The sequence below is a fragment of the Lucilia cuprina genome, chromosome 2 (assembly GCF_022045245.1).
Source record: "Lucilia cuprina isolate Lc7/37 chromosome 2, ASM2204524v1, whole genome shotgun sequence".
Taxonomy (NCBI): Eukaryota; Metazoa; Arthropoda; class Insecta; order Diptera; family Calliphoridae; genus Lucilia; species Lucilia cuprina.
Window position 1 is genome coordinate 48,747,954 of NC_060950.1, and position 26,219 is coordinate 48,774,172.

Below are 26,219 nucleotides of genomic sequence, written 5' to 3' on the forward strand. Positions count from 1 at the left end.
TTTCCGCAGCTCTCAGTTCTTTCAATTCTTCATTATTTTTTGTTGATTTAGTAAGATTCTCTGGCACACTTCTATATTTGAGGTCGTATGCTTTGTGTAAAAAGTAATCCTAAAATCGTATTCTGGCATGAAGTGGTGAAATTCCGAAAGACAGGACTTCTTCATTAATACTTCTGCTTTTGTTTATATTTGAGAATTGCGACTTTTTCTCATTACATATTGAGCATCCCCAGAAGGATGAAGTTTCTGTTATGGCATTGCTGACCTTTCCATCAATCATTGTTAAGCTTAGCTGATATGATACGTTAATAGAGAATTCCTTTATTTTTATGCAAATGGGCTCCAGTGCATTTATTTCATCTTTTAAATATTCCACTAAATCTTTTGTTGTTTTCTTTGACTCCTTTATATATTCAAATTTAATGGGTCTACAAAAATTTTTTGAACCCGGAGTTGTATTGATCCATATATCTTCAAATGAATTTCCGATGCTTGACGATGATGGATTAAGGGAATATGAACGAATTCGTAATGGCACTAATGATGACATAAATACACTTTTGTAGTCTGCTAATGTCCGACTTCCACAAGCTTGTTTGTATTCTGGAAGTGCTGATAAACCGTCACATCCCCACTTACACATTAAGACAACATCACAGTTATGAATTTTCCTTAGATGGTCTTCTGAAAAGTCTGACACAATTCTTGATGCTGTTAATGATGCTTATATACCAATTCTTGTCATTTCCGATACAGGTATTCCAAAGTAAAAAATTACGAACTGTCTACCTATTAACATTTTGGACTATATTACTATAACCTGTAATTCAGTCATTGATATTTCTTATTAGTGAATGAATCGAAAATATCATTACCTGTATATTATATCATAAACGAAACAGAACGAAATGATCTGTCGAAAAAATTGAGGTAAAAAATAGTTATAAATTTCTGAAAATTTAAGCATAATAGGACCTTTCAATTATAAGGATAAGCAAACAAATAGAAAATAGGTAAATATAAGATTTAAACACGTTATGTCATATTTAATACTAAAATATGAAAAATATGAAATTAAAGGATACAGGTTTAAATGAACATATTTTTGAATGTAATTGAGATATTGGCTTGAAATTTTTTGTAAAGGGCCGAGAATTTCCATATCTAACTAAAAAAGATATTAAGGGATAAATATGGACTAAATTGTTGTAGCTATCTGCGACTCTATTAAAATTTTGATATAAAGCATAGTTTTAGAAATTTAAGAAATATGTAAAATATGACAAAATCTTTATTTATGAACAAAACGCAATGAAATCTTCAACGCTTGTTAAATTTGTCATTTCAAATAAGAAAATGCAAAAAAAAAATTAAAAAGGTCAAAGGGCATCCCGCAATTCCCAAAAATAGGAATGAAAATCCCAAAAATGGGATTTTTTACATTTTTGCCCATAGGGTCCACATTTCTTTCAGGGCTGTTAAAATACTTTTGGAGTAAATAGAAAACATATTGAGGTTTCCAAAACTGCTTCAGTTTTCTGATACCAGCTTTGGGATTTTAGAACATGTCGCCCAAAGTTGAAATTTTGATAAAAAATAGGTCATATTCGGAAGGACGCAGTGGCAACATTTTCAAAAAATAGGACAAGTTTTTTACGTCAAAGCGTTCTGCGTAAAGATACCTTTTAGAAAACTATAAAATTGTTATATGTTCTTAAAGAAAATTTTATTTTATTAAAAAAAAGAGTTAAGACACATTTTGAGCAAAAAAACGGCAAAAATCTAAAATTTTTTGAATTTTTAAATTAAAAAACGTATATTTTTGGATCTGTAAATGATATTGATCTGACTAATAAGAAAAAATTGAGTCCATTTGGTCCAAAATTACGCCCGGTATTCAAAAAAAGGTGGACCAAGGTATGGTAAATTTTGTATCACTAAATTTTTAAATGCCTATAACTCGGATATTATAAAAGATAAGTAGTATGTTCAAGCATGTTTTTTCAAGATCTCGTCGAGCGCTTTCAGAAAATATTTGGGTGAAAAACAAAAAAATGACACGAGTTTAAAAATTTTACATGTCGTAGGTACCCTACTTTGAGCCGCCACAGCTCCGTCCCTGGGGCATCTGCGGGGTTCATCTTCAAAACTTAAACTCGAATACTCCTTAGCTACGCTCACGCGAATTTATCCCGATCGGATCAGCCGTTTAGAAATGCCAGATTTATTTCCAAAAAATTTCCATTCTGCCCCACTGTGGAGTAGTGAGTGAAGGCTTCAAGGTACTGAGTTCAACCCAAATCTGTGCCGACTTTTTATTTTATTTTTTTTATCTTAAACTTAAATAAGTACTTTTTCTAGTAGAATTGCGAGCACTTTACTCGTTGAGTTCTGGTGATTTTTTGTAAGCAAAGATATTGCTTCTTTTTAACTTCTTCAAGTGGCACTTTGTTTTTGAAACTACAAAAACTTCACCCATCTTATTACGAAATTCGCTTGTTGAAATCAATCCATTATTTCTCCTAGTTCCCATACAACCGTACCCCCCGAATCGGGCCTTTAGGTTCATTATTACTTTAAATGTTCTATTATGTCAACAAAAATCAGCAAATAGTTTTAAATAACGATAAATAACACTACTAATTTTAATAGTGCTCGGGCCTCATTTGACTCTAAAATGTCTTGAAGACATTTACTCCCCTATGAGCCTTCTTGTAGAAAATGTCTTTTTTTGTCAATAATACGTAAAAATATTTCACAATACGGTTAAAGAACAAATAAAAGCTTTATTTTTTTTAAAATTATCCAATTTTTTAACATACTGACTGGTATAGGGTATCATATAGTCGGCAATATCCGACTATACATTTATGCTTGTTTTATGTTGAAAGCAATAACAATTTTTCGTATTTATTTGTTTTCAATATAAAACTAGAAAATACTTGTTCATTCTCATTTAGAGGACCTAAGTAATTTATTCTGATTATATTGTTTTTATTTGGGCTACACTATGCAACAAATTTAGAGTCCTCGATTCTTTCCCGAATGAGGCCAACGGAAAATGTAGAATGTAGACAATTCTGTAGTAGTACATTGTAATTGAATAAATATTTTTCGTGCAAATGAGTATTATTTAAGTGTGATTTTCTATTTTCAGTCATATGATCAACCACAAAAACTACGTAAATGTCTTTTCCAACAAAAGGCAAAAAATGGACAAAGTAGTGTTAATATTCATCAGCAGATGGTAGAACCGGCTCCATTTGATATATATCTATGCGATAATTTTGAATTAGAAAACTATAGTGTAACTAGCTACAAAAATTAGTAATGTTGAACTATATATAAAAGAAAATAAAATAATAATAAAATTTAATGATTTAACGAAATACAATATTGCATTAAAAGAAAAAGTAATGAATAAAAGAACTTAACATTTATGTACATAAAAGAAAAATTAAAATATAACAAAAAAATTACTGACATTTTTCCTTAAGTTCAAAAACAAAAGAAAAAGCATTGCAAGATTTATTTTCATTCATATCTTGATTAATTCGTTTCTCTATCTTTGCTTTATTGATCTAATTAGATCAACATCAAGAGTAGAACGTTCATTTCATTTTTTTGTTCTCTTAATAGTATGTGAAAATGAATGAAATAAAATATGAATGAAACTTAACGAATATAATTTTATAAATTTATATTTAACTTTTAAAATTTAAGATTTTTGTTGTAAATACTTAGACTTTCTCTTAAAGCTTTGGAACTAGTATAATACTCCTCAATATTATATCACAGGCCTGTCGATAGCATTATGAAAATTTGCTAGGAATTAGTAGGAAATGTTTAATATTAGTTGTATAAGATTAATAACCGAAATTATATGAATAGTTAAAAAGAAAAATTATTTTTTTATATGGCTAATGTAAATTTCTCTTTAAATTAAATAATGTAATCTCTGTGTTGTATTTGGGTTACCAATAGATTTTATTAGGAATAAAGGTAACAAGGTAGGGAAAGGGACGAGGGAAATATGACACCTGGTTTCCCATATCTGCTGTAAAGTCAGTAATTTTGTCATCTAAGATAGTTAGCTTAGCACGTGATATTTCCTTTTAAGTGAGGTTTCAAAGTGACCTGGCAAGCACGTGCTAACGGTTATGGTCATTTTGAAGGCAAACGTGGTAGTCAACACAGCCAGCCACACCGTTTCATTACAAAAGTGGCGCCCAACGTGGGGCAATATGGGACAGTTTAACAATCCACACCAAATTATGCACATTTAATATGTATTGACAAACATCTTGGTACCGGGAAAGCCATATTTCCACAATTACCACTTTCGTGTCTGAAGACTCCAATCTAGTTTTAACTTCGGATTTATAATTAAATAAGTTATTTACATTATACCAAATTAGAGCTGATTAGAGAATTTACAATCACTTAAGTAGTTTTCAAATTAATATTATCAAGTGATGCTATTCAATGATTTGGTCTAAAAGATTAATCTCTGGAATACAAGAGTTTCGTTCTAAGAGAACTGGTTACTTGTCCGAATTAACTCTACAGGTCGGCTTTTAAACATTAAGTAGAAATATTATAGATTCACAGGATAGAAAATACTTATTTTGGGGTGTGTTTTAACATTCAGATAATTTTACAACAGTTTTTGTTTGGTTACTATATTAAGTTATGTTTTAGTGATTTCGATAAAAACAAAAAGAAAACAGAAGGAAATATAATTCTATTCGTTAAATATTTAAATAATTGTAATGGCAGTTACACATAGTTCTTAAAATCTAGTTGCAGATTTGCAAACTGAAAGCAATACTTGCTTAATTTGTGGTATAACTATAATTTAACCAGTACTTTAGTGTCAACAAGTTGTAAGCATATATTTCATCGTGAGTGTATTTTAGAGTTTCTTCAAACTCATCCTAATTGTCCTATATGCAATAATGCAGTCACCAAGACTAGTTTGTTAGAATTCGTTTTTTCGGGAACCAATACTAATATGAGAAAGATATAAGAACCGTTCATAGACCTGAAGAAAGAATATTATCAGGGAGAAAGAAACGGAATATTACTTTTAGTGGATCGAACATGGCTGTAGAAAAATACATTTAAATGATCAGATCTTGATGTTAGGGAAATGTTAAGGGAAAGAAAAAAATTTATGAATGAAAGTTTCGATTATTTTGATCATTCAATTTACAACTTTGCGATCGACTTAAATTTCCATTAAGCGAACAGGAATTAATTAAAATCCTAAGAACAAATCTTAAACCTTATTTAAGAAGGGAGTTATTTTATCTACAAATAAACAGTGTTTCCCATTTACTTCAATTGATCTTGAGAAGAGAAACTTTGATCAGTGAATTAGAAAGTAATCAAAAGGTATTTAGAAGGCAAATTAATGAGATTGATTTGGACGCAAATTTGGAGGATAAATTATTAAAAGATGTATATGATATTAGAAGACAAAAGGAAGAAGTAGAAAAGGAAAAAACAATTTGTTGGAACTGTAGAAAAGATGACCATAGGTATTGGTACTGTTTGATAGGTGTTTATAGACCGCAGTGTGAAAAATGTCAGGGAAACGCCCTGACATGAAGAGGGTCTTTAATTAGCAATTGGGTCAATTATCAACTAATTCCGAATTGCAGCGAGTGATAAATTTCTAATAACAAACCATTTTGTGAAATGTATATATCTTAAACGATTTATTGACAATGATTTAATTCTCTGTAAGAACACGCAGAGAAAAAACATGGTTGTGGTTTAAATTATGATTGTAGTCTAAACATATTGTCAACGATTTTAAAATTTCATATTATGATTAAATACTGTCAAAATATTTCATCATGATATTTTTGTATTTATAATAATATTGTTAAACATGATCATATTATGATCCAAAGGTGATCAAAATTTTGTTTTAAATATGTATCGAAATCAAAATGAATTTTATCGAATTAATAAATTTACGGTTTTTAAAAATACAATACCTAACAACACAATTCGCAAATTTCAATTTGCCGATTTATGTGAAATTTTGATTCATAAAAAAATTTAAGTATACACTGGTTTTCCCGATTTAACGAATTCGCGATTTAACGAACGGGCAAATTGTTTCCATTGAGTACCTTATATAACGAATGAATTAGTAAATTATGTACTCAATATAACGAAATTCTAAAAAAAAAATATAAAAAGAGTTGAAAATTATACGGAAAGATAACGAAACTTCTTTATAAACCAAAATCAATAACATTAAGATTTTATGTAAGTTCAATTCAATGGGTACAAAATCTACAAAATGTAAATCCGGGAATAGGAATGAAAATAACATTTATAAAATTATTTTCGGAAATATGTATACATAAATTTTAATATAAAATTCTTTTTTAAGGGAATATTATGATTATTTTACTAATTTAAATATAATGAAATAATAAATAAAATATAAAATATATTTAATTGGGTATCAATACAAAAATCTCTAATATATAATTATTGGCCTTGAAGGATTTGAATATAAAATAAATAAAAAAAAAATAATAAAAATATTGCTTATTACCTAATTGTAATAAAATTTTTCATAAAATCTTTAATTTTGCACACTGCATAAAAATGCATGGGAATTGTCAAAAACTTTAAGGGTGCATTCAGAAAGATTTAAAAAATAGACTTCCTACCTTTTTTAAGCCTTTTATGAACGTTAGTCATTTTCTAAAGCGAACTTTGTATGGAGGCCATGTCCAAATGTAAATCGATTTTGTCCATTTTAATACCAATCAAACTGCAACAATAGTTTAGGTCCTATCGTTCTTTTAAAAGACTGACAGTCTCTCTGACCGACAGACGTGTCTAGATCGTTTGAGAATTAGGATCTAGAAAATTTCAATGTAACAAATGACAATCAAATATATACATATAGTCGAACATAAATAATTCAAATTATAGGTTTCACTTTTCTTAGCTTTTTAATCACTTTCTGGTTAACAGTTTTTCAAATCAGCGAAAAAAACGAACAGTTAAAAAGCAGTACCTATGTATATCGGAAATTTATTGTACTGCCAGGATGTATGATAACTTGGGTAAACAAATTTTAAGCTTTTTAGAAATACACATTTTATGAAAAGTTCGGCGTTCGGTCAAAATTTCGCCGAACATTGGCCGAACCTCACTTTTCACCGAACTCCGCACCCGTACCCGAACGTTCGGTCGGACACTAATATTCTGTGAATCTATAGAAACAACATTTCATAATAATAAAATAGAAAAGATTAGTAAAAGAAATGCAAGAAGAATAGGACGATTTTATAAAACTTTGAAGGAAAACAGACATAAATTTAAATCATGCATTGAAGCCATTGTGTTTAAGTAGTTCCGTAGCAGAAAAATTCATTAAGGAAAATTATCTAATTTTGTTCAAGCTGCTGGTAGCCAACAATATAGAATCCTTGATTACGTAGATACAAATATCAGTTATAAAAATATGAATAAATTAGTAAGATTATACATAATACCAGAATTAAAGCAGGATTTATCTCCTGCTATAGAAAGGAAAATACATGGGGAAATAGATCGTATGTTACAACTAGGCGTGATAGAACCAGCTTTACCTACTTGTTTATGGAGTAGTCCAATAGCTTGTGTGCAAAATACAAAAATAATAATAATAATAATAATAATACTAAAATCATTCCCAACTTAAAACGCAATACTGCCAACATCAATGATAAAGATAGTGAGATGGCGAGTAGAACTCTCTCCTTCGCATTATCCTGCCTCCAGTTCTGTGGCGTTGTGGGGTACACAATAGTGCTTAAATCACTCTAGTGGACTCTGCAACGCTGCTAGTTGAAGGCATATATCCTATTTTTTTTTAGAACACTAACACCTACTCACATTTACATATATTCATTCTACATTTTTATACCCTTCACCTTCGTGAGAAGGGTATATATAAGTTTGTCATTCCGTTTGTAATTTCTATAATATAATTTTCCGACCCTATAAAGTATATATATTCTGGATCCTTATAGATAGCGGAGTCGATTAAGCCATGTCCGTCTAACTGTCTGTTGAAATCAGTTTTTAGAGGTCCGCAGATATCGGCGAGATCCGAATCTTCAATATTTCAGTTAGACATGCTTTCGAGAAGATCGCTATTTAAAATCAGCAAAATCGGTCTATAAATAACGGAGAAATGAGCAAAAATCCGAGACAACCTCTGAAAATTTCATCAAAAAGCCATATTTTTTCATGCTTTGTTAAAAAAGCAACAACAAAACTGTGAGTTGGATAAAGATGTACATGTTCGTGTGGAGATGTATTTGGTTTTATTCAGCTGTGTATTTTTTTGTATGTTTGCATGCTGTTCTGCCACGAAGGTAAGTGGGTATAACAAGAACAAGGAGATAAAGCAGTAATATGCTGGTAATAAAGCTAATATTTGTTTGAGGGTGGTAATACAGTTTGACGGTGGTATTACAGTACAACGGTTAATATTTCTTTCTGCTACAGTTTATATTTGTTTGTGTGCATGTTATGTCTGACATGTGTGCAGAGATACAAAATAAATAAAAACTGTTTTTTAAAACATACTTGATGAAGGGTATATAAGATTCAGCACAGCCGAATATAGAAATATTACTTGTTTTTATAATATTTATTATAATCTACATTTATTTATAATGGCACTCAATACAATTCAATGGAATATTAATGAATATACTAACAACTACAATCAACTTCAATTAATTATAAAAATAATATAGTCCGAAAATAATTTCTCTCCAAGAGACACATTTCCATTCCATTTCTTATTTACCAATCCCTTTAAATTACAAATGCATTTTTGTTAACTCAACGACCCAATCCTATGGTGGCGTTGCTATTCTTATTCATAATTCTCTTCAATGAGACAGAAAAGAAATTCACCATAATAAATTCATATATTCCTCCTTCAAAAAAAAATAATTTATCAACAATAAGAGACATGTATTATCAATTTGATAACAACATCCTCATCACTGGCGACTTTAACAGTTGTCATTCATTATGGGGATCTACTACAAATAATTCTAGAGGAGAGATTATAGCAGACTACATTACCGAAACCAATATGGCTGTCTTTAACGACGGCTCTCCTACGCATTTCAGCACACGAAAAACATTGATTTAACTTTCGGCTCACCTTATCAAAAAATTCACTCCGAATGGAAAACTATTGATGTCCTACATGGGAGTGATCACTTCTCTATATTAATTAAATTATTTATCCCTCCACAACCAACCTTCTATAGACCAAGACCTAAACTTACTATCGACAAAGCAGACTGGATCAAATTTGATGAGTTGACATTAAAATTTGATAAAGAACGACATCAATAAAGAAGCGCCCTACTTACAAAAGATTATAATTCAGAGTGCCAACCTTTCTATTCCACAATTTAACCCAACCTTTAAGAAAAAAGTTACATGGTGGAGCAACCACTTAAATGAAAGAGAAAAACAAATTTTGAAAAGAACCATCAATAGTACTAACATTCTTTATTATAAAAAAGCTGCCGCTAAATTTAAAAGAGAATTAAAGTTATCTAAAACCAAATCAATCCCTGATTTCACTTCTGATATTAATCCCCAATCTCCACCCAAAAAAAATTGGCAAAACATCAAAACTTTTTGTGGTCTAAATCTACCTCAATCCGTCCGCACAATAGAATCTCTATCAGACCCTAATTTATTTCTTTACAGTATATATATAATTTTTCTTACAATTGTGTTTAATTGAAAATTTTATTTATAATAAATAATTTATATTTAAATATAACATTACATTTTATTTTCAATAAGCTTTTCATTCTTGTTTTTCAATTTATTAAAATTTTGTTGACATAATAATTTGTTTGATTTCTTTTGTTTTTCTCTTTTAGTATTATGTATTTATTTATTTTTACCGAAATCGAGTTATGAAGTAGATTTTGTTAAAAGTCTAGTTAAAATCAACTAGATTTGGATCAAAATCGTGTAAGTACTAAATTTGGTGTATGTGTAAATAAGGTATTAGTAGAGTTGTCATTCGAATAAGAATTACTCCATTAATGGGGGAAAATTTTTTGTTTTTCTTCGAACGAAAAAAAAAAAATAGAATAAGGAATAATAGATCAAGGCTTGAATATGCGGCTATTATTTGGGCTCCATATTCTAAACATATAATTACCCGCGTTGAAAGAGTTCAAAAGAAATTTATTAAATTTGCTCTTTCATCATCTAGATCATTTCGGTCTAGATGTCTATTACTTGGATCATTCTGCTTTATTTGTTTTCGACATAGTCAATGGCAATAGAGATTGCCCTGATTTACTGTACAACATCCCCTTTCATGTTTTCCAAAACATCTTACGTATAATTATTTGTTAGATGTTCCAACGCATAGAACATTGTATGGTAGAAATATTATGTTAACACGCACTTTTCTTCTTTCAAATAAAATTAATGTTAAACTCTAGCTTAGTAATTAACCAGAAATAGAGTTTTGTACTTCTAAATCAATTAAATTAATTTATATTTTATATTTACTTTTATTTGAGTCTGTTAAAAAGTTGTTTCTAGACTGATTAAAATAAATAAAAGTAATAACTCGAAACTTGGTGCTAGGAAGACATGAAATTCGTCTTGGGATCTTCTATAATGAATACTGTCGCAGTTGCATAGATATTCGCCCTGCTCAAGCTGCCAAAGGAAATAGTTTTCTTGGCAGTCACTTTATATCCAACCGTGCCGAGATATCTGGGTCTAAACTGAATGACATATTGTGATTTCTCCCGGCTACATCTAATACTTTATTTGACTTTAACGTGCAGCGAACTACCACGATAACCAACCAACCGACGACCATTTAATAAATTACTACCCAAATACCTAGGGTTGTCAATTATACGTGTTTAAAATTACTCGAATAAAAACTATACATAAAAAAACTATACATAACAGGATCAATGAAGAAGACGCTAACTAAAGCTCTGTTAACAATATTGAACTGGTTACCAGCCGACCCTATGGCGATTCAATTAGCCCCTTATTCTCCAATCAGACTTAACGCATGTGGTTCTAGGTCTGGTGGTAGGAACATTGAGTACTCTCGAATTATAAACCTTTTCGAATCCTTGCATTTAAATGTTGACAATTGTGTTACAAAACCTCATTTCTATAAACGATTTTCCATTCTGATTCCCGAGAGGAACTCAGTATCTGAGACCCACTCACCCAATGATTTTATTTATTTATTTGCCAATGAAATTACAATTTCTTACTGGCTAGCATATATCCTTAAGTCTAATTAAATACTATTTAATATATTTAATATATGATTTAAATTCAGTAGAGAGGATACTTATTCAAAAAGTTTAGAATGCTCGTTTTAATGACACTTTGATTTCAAAATTAGCATAATTTGAACGGAAATATTGAAGTCTAAGAGGGATATAATTTCTAAGTCTAAGAGGGATATGAATTCGATTTTGCCTAGTAGGATTTCTGAGTCAACTCCCTTCTCCTACTTTGTAGGGAAGAGTTAAATGAGCGCTAAATGGCTTTCATATGATGGAAGATTTGTGTTAGGATTCCAAGGGAGATTAAGTAAACAAAATAAAAGGAATTGTTTTTGGACGATTTAATTTTGTTAATATGGATTTCATATTGTGGATCTCAGACAACTGAAGCATACTCTAAGATCGGTCTTACAAGTGACGTGAACATTTGCATTGTGACATAAGGATCATCAAATTCTTTTCCTCAGCTTTTGATAAATCCTAATACGCCTTTGGCTCTATTAATAGTTTGGGATATGTGGGAATTAAAACACAATTTGTTATCAAGTAGTACGCCAAGATCAAGGAACACATCAACTTTATCAAGATGGTACTCACTTATCGAAAAACTACAGAGTACTAAACTTCGTCTGTAGAATGTCATTTGTTTACATTTTTTTCAAATTTAGCTCCATTAAATTCTCGTTACACCATTGACTAAAATTGTTTAGGTCAGACTGGAGTAAAGAACTATGGTTGGATTGATTGACATTAAGGAAGAGCTTCACATCATCGGCATACATTAATATTCTGGAATTCTGGATGCAAGATGATAAATCATTAATGAATATTAGGAATAAAAATGACTACCTTGAGGGACCCCGATATAGCTGGAATAGTTTTCGATGTATTTCCTCTAAACAATACACATTGAAAGCTTTTTTTAACTTAAGACGAAATCCAATTGAGGAATATAGGAGTAACACCAAGTTTATCTAATTTGTAAATTAGTAGGTCATGATTCACCTTATCAAATGCTTTACTAAAATCTGTATATCACGGAACATGTAAACTCTAATAAATTAGTGATAGTTGAACATCCTATTCTAAAACCGTGCTGGAATGGTGACAGAAGTGTTGAAACTTGCTGAGATAGTGTTTCTGTGATTATCTGCTCAAAAAGTTTAGGAATGAACTTAATTTGGCAATACCTCTATAATTTGATATATTAGATCTGCTTCGGGATTTAAACAAAGGAATAATATATGATTTTTCCAAAAATCATATATTTTGTAAAGAAATGTGTTAATGCGAAATAAGAGGATATATACAGGTTAGAAAAACAGAACTTGGTACTTTTTTTTGTTAACTGAGTTTTTATTAAAAATATTTCATTAATTTCATTGAAAATTTATTGACTACTAGCTATACCCAGTGTGCTTCGCTACCCTCATCTTAATGGAATAAAATAAGTATAATTATAGTAAATGTATATATATATTTGCAATATCAAAAATTCCCCTTGAAGAACGAAAAAGTACCAGACAGTGCCTTTTTATATATTTTCATTAAATCAGGATGACGCATGTTTAATTTTTAACCAGAAACTAAAAAAATCGCATACAGATTTTTATACAATTTTTCAATTTTCGTTCAATTAGGATACTGCGTGTTTAATTTTATGTTTATATATTCAATATTTTAGAAAGCTCTAAAAAGTACCAGTACCAGTAAAGTGCGAAAAAGTACCAAAAGACCTATTTTATTTAATTTTATGTTCCTATGTTCATTATTATAGAAAATTCAAAAAGTACCAATTAAAGAACAAAAAAGGACCAGAAAATATTCCAGTTTAAATTTTCATTCACTCAAGCCCCTGATTACTTAGATTTATGTCTACCAAAGGGCCCACTTTTATAGATTCTAATTAACTCCACATGCTTAATTTCATGTTTCTAGGATCAATATTACAAAAAAACACAAAAAACTCTTTTGAAGGACGAAAAAGTACAAAAAAGTCCCTTTTATATGTTCTCACTTAATCCAGGCTCTACATACTTAATTTTATGTTTCTAGGTTCAATATTATAGAAAATTTCTTTTGATGAACAAAAAAATACCAAAAAGTCCCCTTTTATAAATTCTCATTTACTCCGGGCTCTATAAGCTTAATTTGAGCCTGTTTATTTATAGCTCGTATTTATATGTATAAGTTAATAAAGCAAAATCAATATTTTAAGAAAAAAGTACCAAAAATAGGTAAAATTTTCATCCCTTAAACATATGAATAACCAAAAAGTACTAAATTTATATTTTTATTTTTTCGTCAAGTTATGAAGGAGTCGAAAATATTGTTTGAATGTTCACTGGTTTAAAAAATACATGGGGTGCAAAAAAAGTACCAAAATACAGTTTTTACCCGTTTATTCCCTAAAGGGGCCGAAATTGTCCGTTTATTTTTTAAATGAACGACGATAAGCTTTAAACCATTTTTGTATCTTTTCTAGTTTAGGAGATATGAGGTTACCGAATTTACCCGTTTTTACCATTTTTACCCCCTAAACATTCGAATTTCCAAAAATCCCGTCTTAGTGGATCTATTTGGTGGGAGACCAAACCTCTGTTCAAATTTCAGCTCTTTAGCTTTAACCGTTTAGGCTGTGCGATGATGAACCAGATGATGTCTACACTTTTAACGAAACTATGCAATTAAATCTACGTATAGCAAAATGGAATGCAAACGAACCACAGTGGTATAGGGGAAAGGGGGAAATAATTCGGTAATTTCTAAACGGTTAATCCGATTTTTAATGAAATTTGGTATGCACAAAGAGGAGGTGTTGTCGAGTTTAGGTTTTGAATTTGGACCTTATATTCCAACCTGGGGTCCAGCGGGGGGTCCTCAAATTAGGACACCTCGGCTATGTTAAATTTTTAAAACGATACTATTTCTTCATTTGAGTTCCGATTTAAAAAAAAATCGTATATAGAATCTCCTCATCGAGCACTATATAAAATGTCGTCATAGCAGTAAATTATCTCTTATACTTTAGGAGATATTCGCATTTGAAAAATAAAATTTTAAAATTTTTACCGTCCTTACTTTAGTTTTTTGATAATAGCGGGTCCAAATATTCCCGATTTTCGCCATTTTTCTTTTATTCGCTTAACAACAAGTTTATATATCAAGCAGTGAAAGAATTATGTAAAAATCATGACTGAGTCCAAAGTTATAGACATTTTAATTTAAAAAATTAAAAAAAGCGATTTTTTGCCATTTTTTTTGGGAAAAAAGTATCTTTTTCTTTTTAAGTTATCTAAAAAGTTTCTAAGAAAATGTATATATAATTTATACTTTTTGGAAAGCTGACTTTACATAAAATACGATAAATGAAACAAAATCTAAAAATTTTTGATACCGAGGGGACCAGGTCCATCCAAAAAAACCTATTTTTTATGAAAAATTCAATTTTGAGTAAAAATTCTCAAATCGCATAGTCGATATCAAATTATAGTGACCTGTTTATATGACCCAATATGTCCTTTATCATTTTGTAACGGGTTTCGATAACCCCGCAAGCGGTATGGATATAAGAGGCAAAAATCCAAAAAATCCCATTTTGGACTCAGTCATGATTATTAAATAATTCTTGATATATAAACTTGTTGTTAAGCGAATAAAGAAAAATGGCGAAAATCGGGAATATTTGGACCCACTTTTATCAAAAAACTAAAGTAAGGTAAAATTTTTAAAATTTTAATTTTCAATTGCGAATATAGGAGATATTCTATAAGAGATAATTTACTGCTACGACATTTTTTATAGTGCTCGATGAGGAGATGCAGTAAATTATCTCTTATACTTTAGGAGATATTCGCATTTGAAAATTAAAATTTTTAATTTTTACCGTCCTTACTTTAGTTTTTTGATAATAGCGGGTCCAAATATTCCCGATTTTCGCCATTTTCTGTTAGTCGCTTAACAACAAGTTTATATATCAAGCAGTGAAAGAATTATGTAAAAATCATGACTGAGTCCAAAGTTATAGACATTTTAATTTAAAAAATTAAAAAAGGCGATTTTTTGCCATTTTTTTGGGAAAAAAGTATCTTTTTCTTTTTAAGTTATCTAAAAAGTTTCTAAGAAGATGTATATATAATTTATACATTTTGGAAAGCTAACTTTACATAAAATACGATAAATGAAACAAAATCTAAAAATTTTTGATACCGAGGGGACCAGGTCCATCCAAAAAAACCCTATTTTTTATGGAAAATTCAATTTTGAGTAAAAATTCTCAAATCGCATAGTCGATATCAAATTATAGTGACCTGTTTTATATGACCCAATATGTCCTTAATCATTTTGTAACGGGTTTCGATAACCCCGCAAGCGGTATGGATATAATAGGCAAAAAACCAAAAAATCCCATTTTGGACTCAGTCATGATTTTTAAATAATTCTTGATATATAAGCTTGTTGTTAAGCGAATAAAAGAAAAATGGCGAAAATCGGGAATATTTGGACCGGCTATTATCAAAAAACTAAAGTAAGGTAAAATTTTAAAATTTAAATTTTCAATTGCGAATATAGGAGATATTCTATAAGAGATAATTTACTGCTATAGTGCTCGATGAGGAGATTCTATAAATTTTTTTTTTAAATCGGAATTCAAATGAAGAAATAGGATCGTTTTAAAAATTTAACATAGCCGAGGTGTCCTAATTTGAGGATCCCCGCCGGACCCCAGGTTGGCCTATAAGGTCCAAATTCAAAACCTAAACTCGACAACACCTCCTCTTTGTGCATACCAAATTTCATTAAAATCGGATTAACCGTTTAGAAGTTACCGAATTATTTCCCTCCTTTTTTTCCTATACCACTGTGCGCACGTGATTTTCATTGTTAAAATATCGGTGCCCCAGAAACAAATTTTTGGAATCAAGTGGAAATATTTTATGGCCCTTCTCCGAAGTACCAGTTTATTTATTATTTTATGACATTTGACTTTAAGAAGTGGGTGGAGAGGTGGTTTATTTTTATTATTATTTGTAACATTTGGTTAAACTAGGTACTTTAGTATGTAAGGCCTTCTTGGCCCTAATAAAAGATTTTAGACTCATTCATTAAAACGTACTACCTATATGATCTTAAAAACTATTTATTGTCATTCTGAAGATATACGGAAATCAGTTTTTTAGAAACAGCGTTAAAGTTAAGACGTGTGTTATTTACATAAATACTTACAAAATTCAAAATGTCTACGACTTCTAAAAAGGCTAAGGTTGAAAATGAAATTTATTCGTTTTTTTGTTTTAATCCCTTTAACAAGATGAAGCACAGATCATCAGATATGCGAAATATTTCCGACGGCTTATTAAAAAAATTCCCTACGCTGTCAAAACGATTGAAAATTTGTGGATCATGCAGGAAAGAGCTCAGAAACTTGAACGAAATACCGAATTTGAATAGTAATGAGCCTTGCGTTGAAGTTATTCTAGATGAAGACAAAAGTAATTCCGAGAATGAAGACACAACTGTTGATGATGATGGTTATTTTAACTTCTCAAATTCAACGAATGAGTGTCGAAACCAATACCATAAGGATGCAGTAGAAGTTCTTGAACAAATAAAAGAGAAATACAAAACGTCACAGAGTGAAGTTGAAAGAATTCAACTTTTCACGCTTGCTCCAAGAACATGGAGTTCTGCAAAAACAATGACTGAGTTTGGAACGTCTCAACGAAAAGCAAGAATTGCTAAACAATTAGTTGCTGAGCATGGGATTCTCACACTCCCAAACCAAAAGAAGGGAAAAACTTTGGAGTGCGATGCTAAATCTCTAATAACTCAGTTTTATCAGCGAGATGATATGAGTCGCCTGATGCCAGGGATGAAAGACTGGATGTCTGTACGAATCGATGGCAAGAAAGTTCAAATGCAGAAGAGAATGGTTCTCTGTAACCCGAATGAATTATTCGCAACATTTCAATCTGAATACGAGGATGTCAAAATTGGATTCACAAAATTTACACAACTGAGGCTAAAACATTGCGTTTTGGCAGGAAGCAGCGGAACTCATGAAATCCCGGGGATTTTCGGTATTTCAAATCTCGTAGTTTAAGTTTTTCCGCTAAATTTATACATTATAAAATATTAAATAAGAAAATTTTAATAGTTTTTGATTAAAAAATAAGCACGATCATAAAATTTTTAACATTTCGGCCTATTTTTAAATCGAATTATATTATTCATTGAGTAATTTTTTTAGACTTAAGATGACTCTACTAATTTAACAAGCTGAAATATCAAAAATAAAAAGGGATAAAATAGGCATAGATACTATCTGATATATAAAAATACAAGTAAGAAATTATGATTTAGTTTTCATAATAAAGCATTTGACTTGTTTTGTACCTCGCCTCCAATATATTTATTTTTTGTTAAAAAACTAATTTTCTGAAATATGCTTCATATGGGGGCTTACCACAAGCCCCCTATTTGAGGCGATCCTCATAAAAATTGGAGTTACATAAAATGTATTTATGCTGAATTTCACTATGGCTCTAGTCTTTTTAAACGAATTGTAAACATAATTATGAGCTACTCGGGGCAAAACCAATATACCCTCCCCATTAAAGTGGTGTATAAAAAGGACAACAAATAGGCATTGATACTATATGATATGGGTATATCAAAATCTAAATCTGGCAGTCAACCTGTCAATAAGATGGCGAGATGATAATTCTCTTATTTGAATAAGAGGACACGATATATAACTGGTAATAATATTGCTGGTAGCTTGGCAAAAGCTGGAACTACGATAGATATTCTTAATATAGACTAGTTTTGTAGTGTTTCCCTAGCGGCCATTAAAAACCATATATCCGATATTCAGTACTTTTAATAAATTTGTTTTCCAAAAATTTCACAAAATACTTATGGGAAAGCTGTACTAGTAAACACATACTTAATGTATTCATATTGAAATAGGAAATAAAACATGTTATTTTTGTCGGTAAATTATTAAGAATTTTTGAAAACTTATTTATAGATTTAGAAATCCCGGGATACCGATATCGGGATTCCGGGCTACGGGAGCTTTCAAACCTGTTATCGAATATTCGAAAAATTCATCTTGAATTAAATAAAAAATACTGATTAATCAAATCGTATGCAGTAGAGTGGGTCGCTCTCTATGGATCAGCCTAGGATTAAAGATATGTTAATAACTTTTTCAAAAATATAAAAATTATTTATTTTGTCACGCCTAGAAATACCGGTCGGTAAATAACGGAGATATGAACAAAAATCCGAGACAACCTCTGAAAATTTCATCAAAAAATTGTTATAAAAGCAACAACAACACTGAATATAGAAAAAGATTTACATGTGTGTGTGTAGATGTATTTGGTTTTATTCAGCTGTGTATTTTTTTGTTTTGTTTGGAATCCAAACATACAAAAAATACACAGCAAAAAAATATGATTTGTATTTTTTGTTAAAATAAAATAATATTCCCTTTTGTATTGCAAATATATTTTTTAATGAATAGAAAAAAGTATTTAAAACGTTTTCAATGATATGAGAGTAGATTGTGAGTTATTGTACAATAATTTTTATGCGAATAATGTAAGTTTGAAATTTAAAACTAACACAAATTTTTCACAAGTGCTTTTGAAAACAATTTTTTTTACGATAAACAAAAACAAAATCTTAGTCTCGTCAATGTTTACCAGCAATGAATCAGAGGTCGAAGTCGACCGGCTTCTAGTCGGAGCTTAGCCGCCGCCGAACTATACTTAGTTGCTTGAGCCGCCGCCGAAACATTCGGCTTAAATCGACTCAAATTTTTTTAATGTTTTTATTAACAAGACTGTAAGATCAATTATGTTTAAAATACACTATGGTGAAGGGTATATAAGATTCGGCATAGCCGAATATAGCACTCTTACTTGTTATATATTACGTCGTCATTTTAAGCCCGATCATTATCAGTATTTATGGCTTCGCTGTAGCTACATTTCACCCTTAGACGATTTTTAAATTAGACGTAACATTCAATGCACGACTTCTGATATCTCAGATCCTTCCCCAAATTTTGAAATTGTGACTATACAATAATAAAGAGAATTTATTTATATAAAATATAGGCTTTTGAAATGCTCACTTTTATGCATTAACAGCTATTTTATAGATTTTTAATCAATCATTTCACAACAAACAATTAAACAATTAAATTGCCAGGAAAACCCTTCGAAAACTTTTTTGAAAATGAATTGTTAAACTCTTATTTTTTCAGTTACAAACCCTTCCAGATTCTACTTCCTATAAAAGCTATAATAATAGCTTCAAGGTCGTTAATACCCTCTTAAACACTACAATTAGGATGACATTCTGCATATCGATCTTTTATAAGAACATAAAACCCTCTACCAAAATTTTAATAGGACCGGTCCAAAATTTATCCTAGCTCTCATATATAGTTTTTTTCAGAAAATCAGTTTTTCATCAATAACTTGCTCAAATAGTATATGGAAATTAAGACAAAATTCAATATAAATACTATCCCCCTTATTCATAAACAGCACTTTATTTTATAAAAGGTTTAAGAACAAAATTTCCATACGAAATTTGATTTATAAATCGATTATAAAATAAAAATTTGTTTATGAATATGGGGGTATGTATATTAAAAAATAAATCATATTTTAGTTATGTTTGTATTTGGTATCAATATCGGCCATTCCCGATTTCGTTTTTTATTAGTTTTTATTATTTAAAGAACTTCCATAAAAATGTGTAACTATTTAAAGGGATGGTTAATTTATCATAAAATAAATTTATCGCATTTTTTAAAAATTAGTATAAACATTTTTTAAAATTAAAAAAAAGAAACATGCAAGTAGTTGTATGAAAAAAAAACATTTTTATAAAAATTAGCATAACACTTTAATTTTTTATCGATTTTTATAAAATGTTTATTTTTTATTTACCTACATGATTTTGTTATTAAATAATATAATTAAATGCTAAATAAAACAAATATGGTTGTATAGTCGGACATTGTCGACTATATAATATACCCTACACCAGTCAATATGTTAAAAATGTGGATAATTAAAAAATAAAGCATTTAATTTGTTTTTAACCGTATTGTGGAAGTTTTACAGATTTTTGTTGACATAATTGAACATATAACGAAATTTTTAGCATAAAGGCCCGATTCGGGGGGCACGGTTGTATAAGGGCTAGGCGAAATAATGGACCGATTTCAATAGCGTTCGTCCTTCAACCAAGAAAAGAGTTTGTGCCAAATTTCATTAAATTATCTTGAAAATTGCGAACTGTAGAGTGCGCACAAGGTTTACATGGGCACACAGACAGTCAGACAAACGGACAGACGCATAACACCATAATCGTAGAGGGTGACTGATGGTATACACACAATTGGGACGAACGACGAATTATGTATAGCACGACGAATTAGTTGACAACAATTCGTTGCGTAAATTCGTCGAATAGAACACAATCAAATTGTACGTACTGCGAATTCGTTTCAAAATTTGTTTGTTCTAAATTGAAAAAGTAAGAAAAAGGAACAAAAATTTTATTTTTGTTAATCTCCACGACTTTGAGATAATTTTAACAGCTTTAAATTTTATTCGAACATGTAAGAAATTGGCCTCGAAAAGAACTAAAATTGTATTTATGTGAACATCCTCAATTTTGAGATTATTTTAACAGCTTCAAAATTTTTTCGAACATTACTTCGTATTTTCGAACTTAATTTTTAATATTCCATAGCATTGTAGTGTCATCAAGTGTACTCACAACCGCCAAATTTCAGCAAATTCGGGCTACTGGAATTGGTCTTAAAACAATTTTCCCCAATTAATTCGTCGTACGTCTGCATAAGAAATAGAAATAAACCTATCGCATAGTTAGTTGCGTACGACGAATTTCGTCATACGCAATGATTGTGTACATTTTCAAATGTGTTCTATTTCTGACGACGAATATTCGTTCCGAAAAATTCGTCGACTCAACTTTTTTTCGGCCCACCCTAGTATGCAATTAAAATGGTATGCTCTCCTGTAAAATTATGTTGATATTATTATGAGATTTTGACTTGTAAGAAACTTACTTCTGTGTAACGAATTTCAATGCTATACTCGCATTTTTAAGCCTGTAATGTTTCTTTAAAGTCAATTTCTGCAGGGGGCCTTATATGGTCGGAATCTAATAAAATTCGGTAGAGTGATTTGCGCTCATAAGAAACTTACTTGTGTTGAATTTCAGCGCTATACACGTATTTGGGCTTTAAAGACATTTTCTGAGGTAGGCCTCATATAGACGGTAGGGTCAACTATGGACCGATCTTCATAAAATTTGTAAAGAGGTTTTGGCTATTATTTGGGCTTTAAAGACATTTTTTGAGGTAGGCCTCATATAGACGGTAGGGTCAACTATGGACCGATCTTCATAAAATTTGTAAAGAGGTTTTGGCTATTATAATACTTATTTTCATCGAAGTTCATCGTTAACCCACATTTTCAAAACATTTATGACTGTTAAGGCTGTTTTTCGGGGGTCATTTGTATGGGGGATGTACGAAAACGTGGACCCATTACCCATTTTCAAGAGAATCAATTAGAGATGATCGAGCATTCTGTCTAGAATACAGAATCTCAGGCTGAAATGACAGGGGGACTTAACTCTCTTATTCTACTAGGTTTTATTAAGGATATTAGTCATAGATTCTTTCTCATTTAATTTTTTCTATAGTCAGTACTAGATAATATATCATTGAAGAAAAAGTCAAATCAAAACAAAATTTGTAAACATACAAATTATTTTAAAAGGATAAAATTAACAATCTTATAAACTTAATATATGTGAATTGAGACTAATTTTTGTTTTTAATCAATTTGTTGCAGGAACATGAGAAAACATGCATTGTTGAAGATGATGATGTTATTTTGTGTGACACTCCAGAAATATGTGATGATCAACAATCGGACAAAAATAATATGGAAGATAATGAACAACGCATAGGGTTTATGTTGAATTTTAATTTGCAATATAAGTACAATAAAATAAATGATAGATGTTACGATAGTACATGCAATACAGGGTCATCTGAAATTCTAAAAAAGGAAAGTCAATTTATGATAATTGATAAAAAGAAACGGATATCTAGAAGAAATCGTGCTGTACATTCAGTTTCACGTTGTCCAACAATTCCTTTATCTTCTCCTGCAGGCCAGCTTTTATTAAGAACAACTAAAACTATTGTTAGTCCTGAGTATCTGATAGAACGCCTGGACCGTATTGAAAGATTCTGTCATGTTCCACTATCGTTAACATCACGGACAAAGTTTTTGGAAAAGAAAAATTTTACAATTAGTACTCACTGCACTTTTAAAAGACCACAGGAGTATAGCACCCATTTATATATTTTTCCTCGTCGGCAGTTTTCTCAGAAAAGAAGAATGGAGAATATTTTGCTTATTAATTCTACACTGTTAAGGCGATGTCGTCCAATATCAGTAAGATTAAAGAAAATTTCTGATATAAATAATAAGCAATGTGCATCATCTAGTAATAAATTAAACATAAAACTTACTCGCGACAATTCTCGCAGTTCTAACTGGAAAATATCCTCATGTCCATCTACAGAAATAATAGTAGATACAATTGATTTATGTACCTCTGATGAAGAAGACAATCAAATTAACGCTTGTGCTACAAATCATTCGTTTATTGCTAAGAGTAGTGTCGAATCAGACATAAACACAAACAACATTAAATCTTGTATAAATCCATTAGCAATACATACATCAATAACCCAAATTAGAAAACAACTAAATTTATCTATGGAATCTCCTTTATTAACCAATAACTTAAATAGTTCACATAACGGTATTGCAAATTACAACAGTACCTCGTGTTTATTGCAAATTATTCCCAACAATGAAAATAAAACAAAAGGGTTGGTAAGAAACAATAACAGTATTAACAAGTCTGTTGCAAGCAATGAAGATATTGGGGTGCACATAAAAAAATCATTTCTACCGTCTTTATATATAATTTCCAATTGTTCCACAACATCGCCTCTTACATTAAACCAAAATTTGAACACAAACATCGATGAAAATACGGATTCAAATAGATATAAATCTATAACAAATAGAGCAACTGATACTGACACGGAAAATTGGATATTATCTCAACATAATGTAAATAAAGTTCCAAGCATTGAAGAAAACTCGGTAGGAAAAAATGATCTTACAACTTCCAATACACTTACGGAAAAAGAACATGGAAATGAGACATTACCATTGCTGTTACACAAAAATCATATAGTATCAATAGACTTAACATCTTGAATTAATAAAACAAATGTTTCTTATTCTCATCATATCCATTTTACTTAAGTTTATTTTCTGTTGTTAATATGTATTTATAAAGGCCTTATAAATAGTATAAGTTTTTCACTGTTAGTTTTATTACAATATATTTTCCTCCAAAATTAAATTCCATGAATACACTGTGCAACAAATAAATGTATCTTGTATATGGCCGATGACAAATAAATTAAAAATATCAGCATACCAAAACCTAAAGGGCTAATGTTTAAGTGAACTATTAGGGATTAAATTAAAATTAATCCTAGATAGTTTTAAGTACTCAGTACCTTATTTTGTTTGCTAGTTTAAGCGCCCTATGCTCAATTTTGATTTAATCAATTTAACACATATTTAAATGTTTGTTACTTTTTAAAAACAGGAAAACCAAAATATGCAAAATCATGTTTTTCTGGTGTGTCGTAAATTCTCATGGATAAAGTTTTTACACGTTGCAGACCAAATTAGGAATTTTGGCATCAATATGTTAAACAATTTAGCACATAAGAGCACAATTTAGCATACTTTTACCATTCTATTTTTATACATATTTTCGAGTTTTTAGAGCTATTTTTGCTCCTTTAGTGCATAATTGGATGTTGTTCGTTTTAGTTTTTATTTTCATTTTTACATACAGTGAATCAATTAAGTAATTTGCCTATGTAAAATTTTATAAATTTTAAGAAAAAACTTTATCTGAACAATTATTTACAGCAAAATAAAACTATTTGTTTGTTGTATTTTTAAAGAATATCTAATATTTTAATTTTCTACCATAAAATGTAAAATATTAATATTATTTAACGAAATTTTTGATAAAATGAGAACGTTTTTAGGTCAATAAAGTATTTTGCTTTTTTAGGATTTTTGCTTAAAACTCTAGAGAGAATCATTGACGTCCACATAAGATCGTCAATAGATCCTATGCTCCTATCTCCCTCACAACATGTCTACACCAAAGGCAAATCAGTTGAGACGGCCCCACACTCATTAGTGGGACATATAGAAAAGTCCTTGAAATTTGGTGAATACACGTTAGTGGCCTTTCTTGACATAGAAGGAGCCTTTAACAACGACAAACCCGACATCATCATATCAGCTCTAGAAGAGCTCGGTATTGAGACATCAGTGATTAAATTCATACAAGACCTTCTTCAATACAGGATTATCCGTTCTAACATGGGAATGGCATGTATTCAAAGAATGGCAATCAGGGGTACACCTCAAGGTGGAGTCCTATCACCATTTTTATGGAATGTGGCCATAAACAGCCCACTAATGAATTTGGACACCCAGTATCAGGTTTCCATCTGAATACGATATCTCAAAGACTCGAATCAGCACTCAATCTACTAAGTAAATGGAGCGTTGATAGTGGTTTGAGTGTAAACCCTAGTAACACCGAACTTGTACTCTACACCAGGAAATACAAGATCGATAATTTTACCCTACCTCGACTAAACGGAGTCGTACTCTCACTTTCGAACAGTGCGAAATACCTAGGGGTTATACTTGATAGTAAACTATCATGGAAAGAGAATATCATAGCCAGGGTAAATAAAGCCTTAATGGCAGTGTACATTTGCAAGAAGGCCATAGGCAAAAGATGGGGACTAAACTGGTAAATTGGATCCATGAAGCGGTTATTAAACCTATTCTCTTCTACGGGGCTGTTGTCTGGTGGAAAGCACTGGACAACAACCCCAATTGTATATTTCTTGATAAGGTACTTAGAAGGATAGCAATCCTCATAACAGGAGCACTGAGAAAAACCTCCACCAAATCTCTATTCGCAATGCTTAATTGGATCCCAACGGATCTGATAGCCAGAAAACTGGCACTCATCACTGCCCTCAGACTCGATGCCTTAAATGCTTGGACACACAGGCCATTATGGAGAAACCATCTTTCCTCACGGACAATATTGATTACTGCACACCTAAACCTTTCCTCCACAGGGACTTCGGATACACAATATCCGAAAACTCTTCATTGGAGGAGAATAGTTCATCAAGAACCCACCTAGTATATACAGATGGTTCTAAAAAAGGGGAACGAGTTGGAGGTGGCATTTTCATTCCTGAATTTGGAACTAAAATAAGCTTTAGAATACAGAATAATTGTAGTCCACTACAGGCTGAACTATCAGCCATAAAATTTTATATTTTTATTACTTCTATATATTACAATAATATTTTTAGATATTTTCTTGGACATTTCTTAACTGATTTATTATCCTATATACCTATAAGAATTTATCAATATTTGACTTAATATGAAATCTATCGTTTATATATTATAACAAAAACAATCTAGATTTTTGGTCATTTTGTATTGATAAACAAAAACTACATTACGGAAACCCCATTATACTGGGGAGTACAGTGTAAATTTTATTTAGAATTGTAGAATAATGATTCTTATTCAATAAATCTAACACTAAGTACCATCCTATCCACTCTGAGTATGGGGACATCACCATATACCA

The 26,219-nt window shown here is 30.5% G+C and overlaps 1 protein-coding gene across 3 annotated transcripts in view; it reads left to right on the plus strand.

Moving 5' to 3' along the window:
- The window catches only part of LOC111681656, a 99,873-nt gene extending 75,923 nt beyond the window's left edge, over positions 1–23,950 (plus strand). For all 3 annotated transcript variants that reach the window (XM_046949698.1, XM_046949708.1, XM_046949701.1), the window contains exon 4: positions 22,262–23,950. In XM_046949698.1, the coding sequence (XP_046805654.1) occupies positions 22,262–23,713 (1,452 nt within the window). In that variant the 3' untranslated portion in view covers positions 23,714–23,950. The remainder of the gene's footprint in view (positions 1–22,261) is intronic.
- Positions 23,951–26,219: the final 2,269 nt, after the last annotated feature.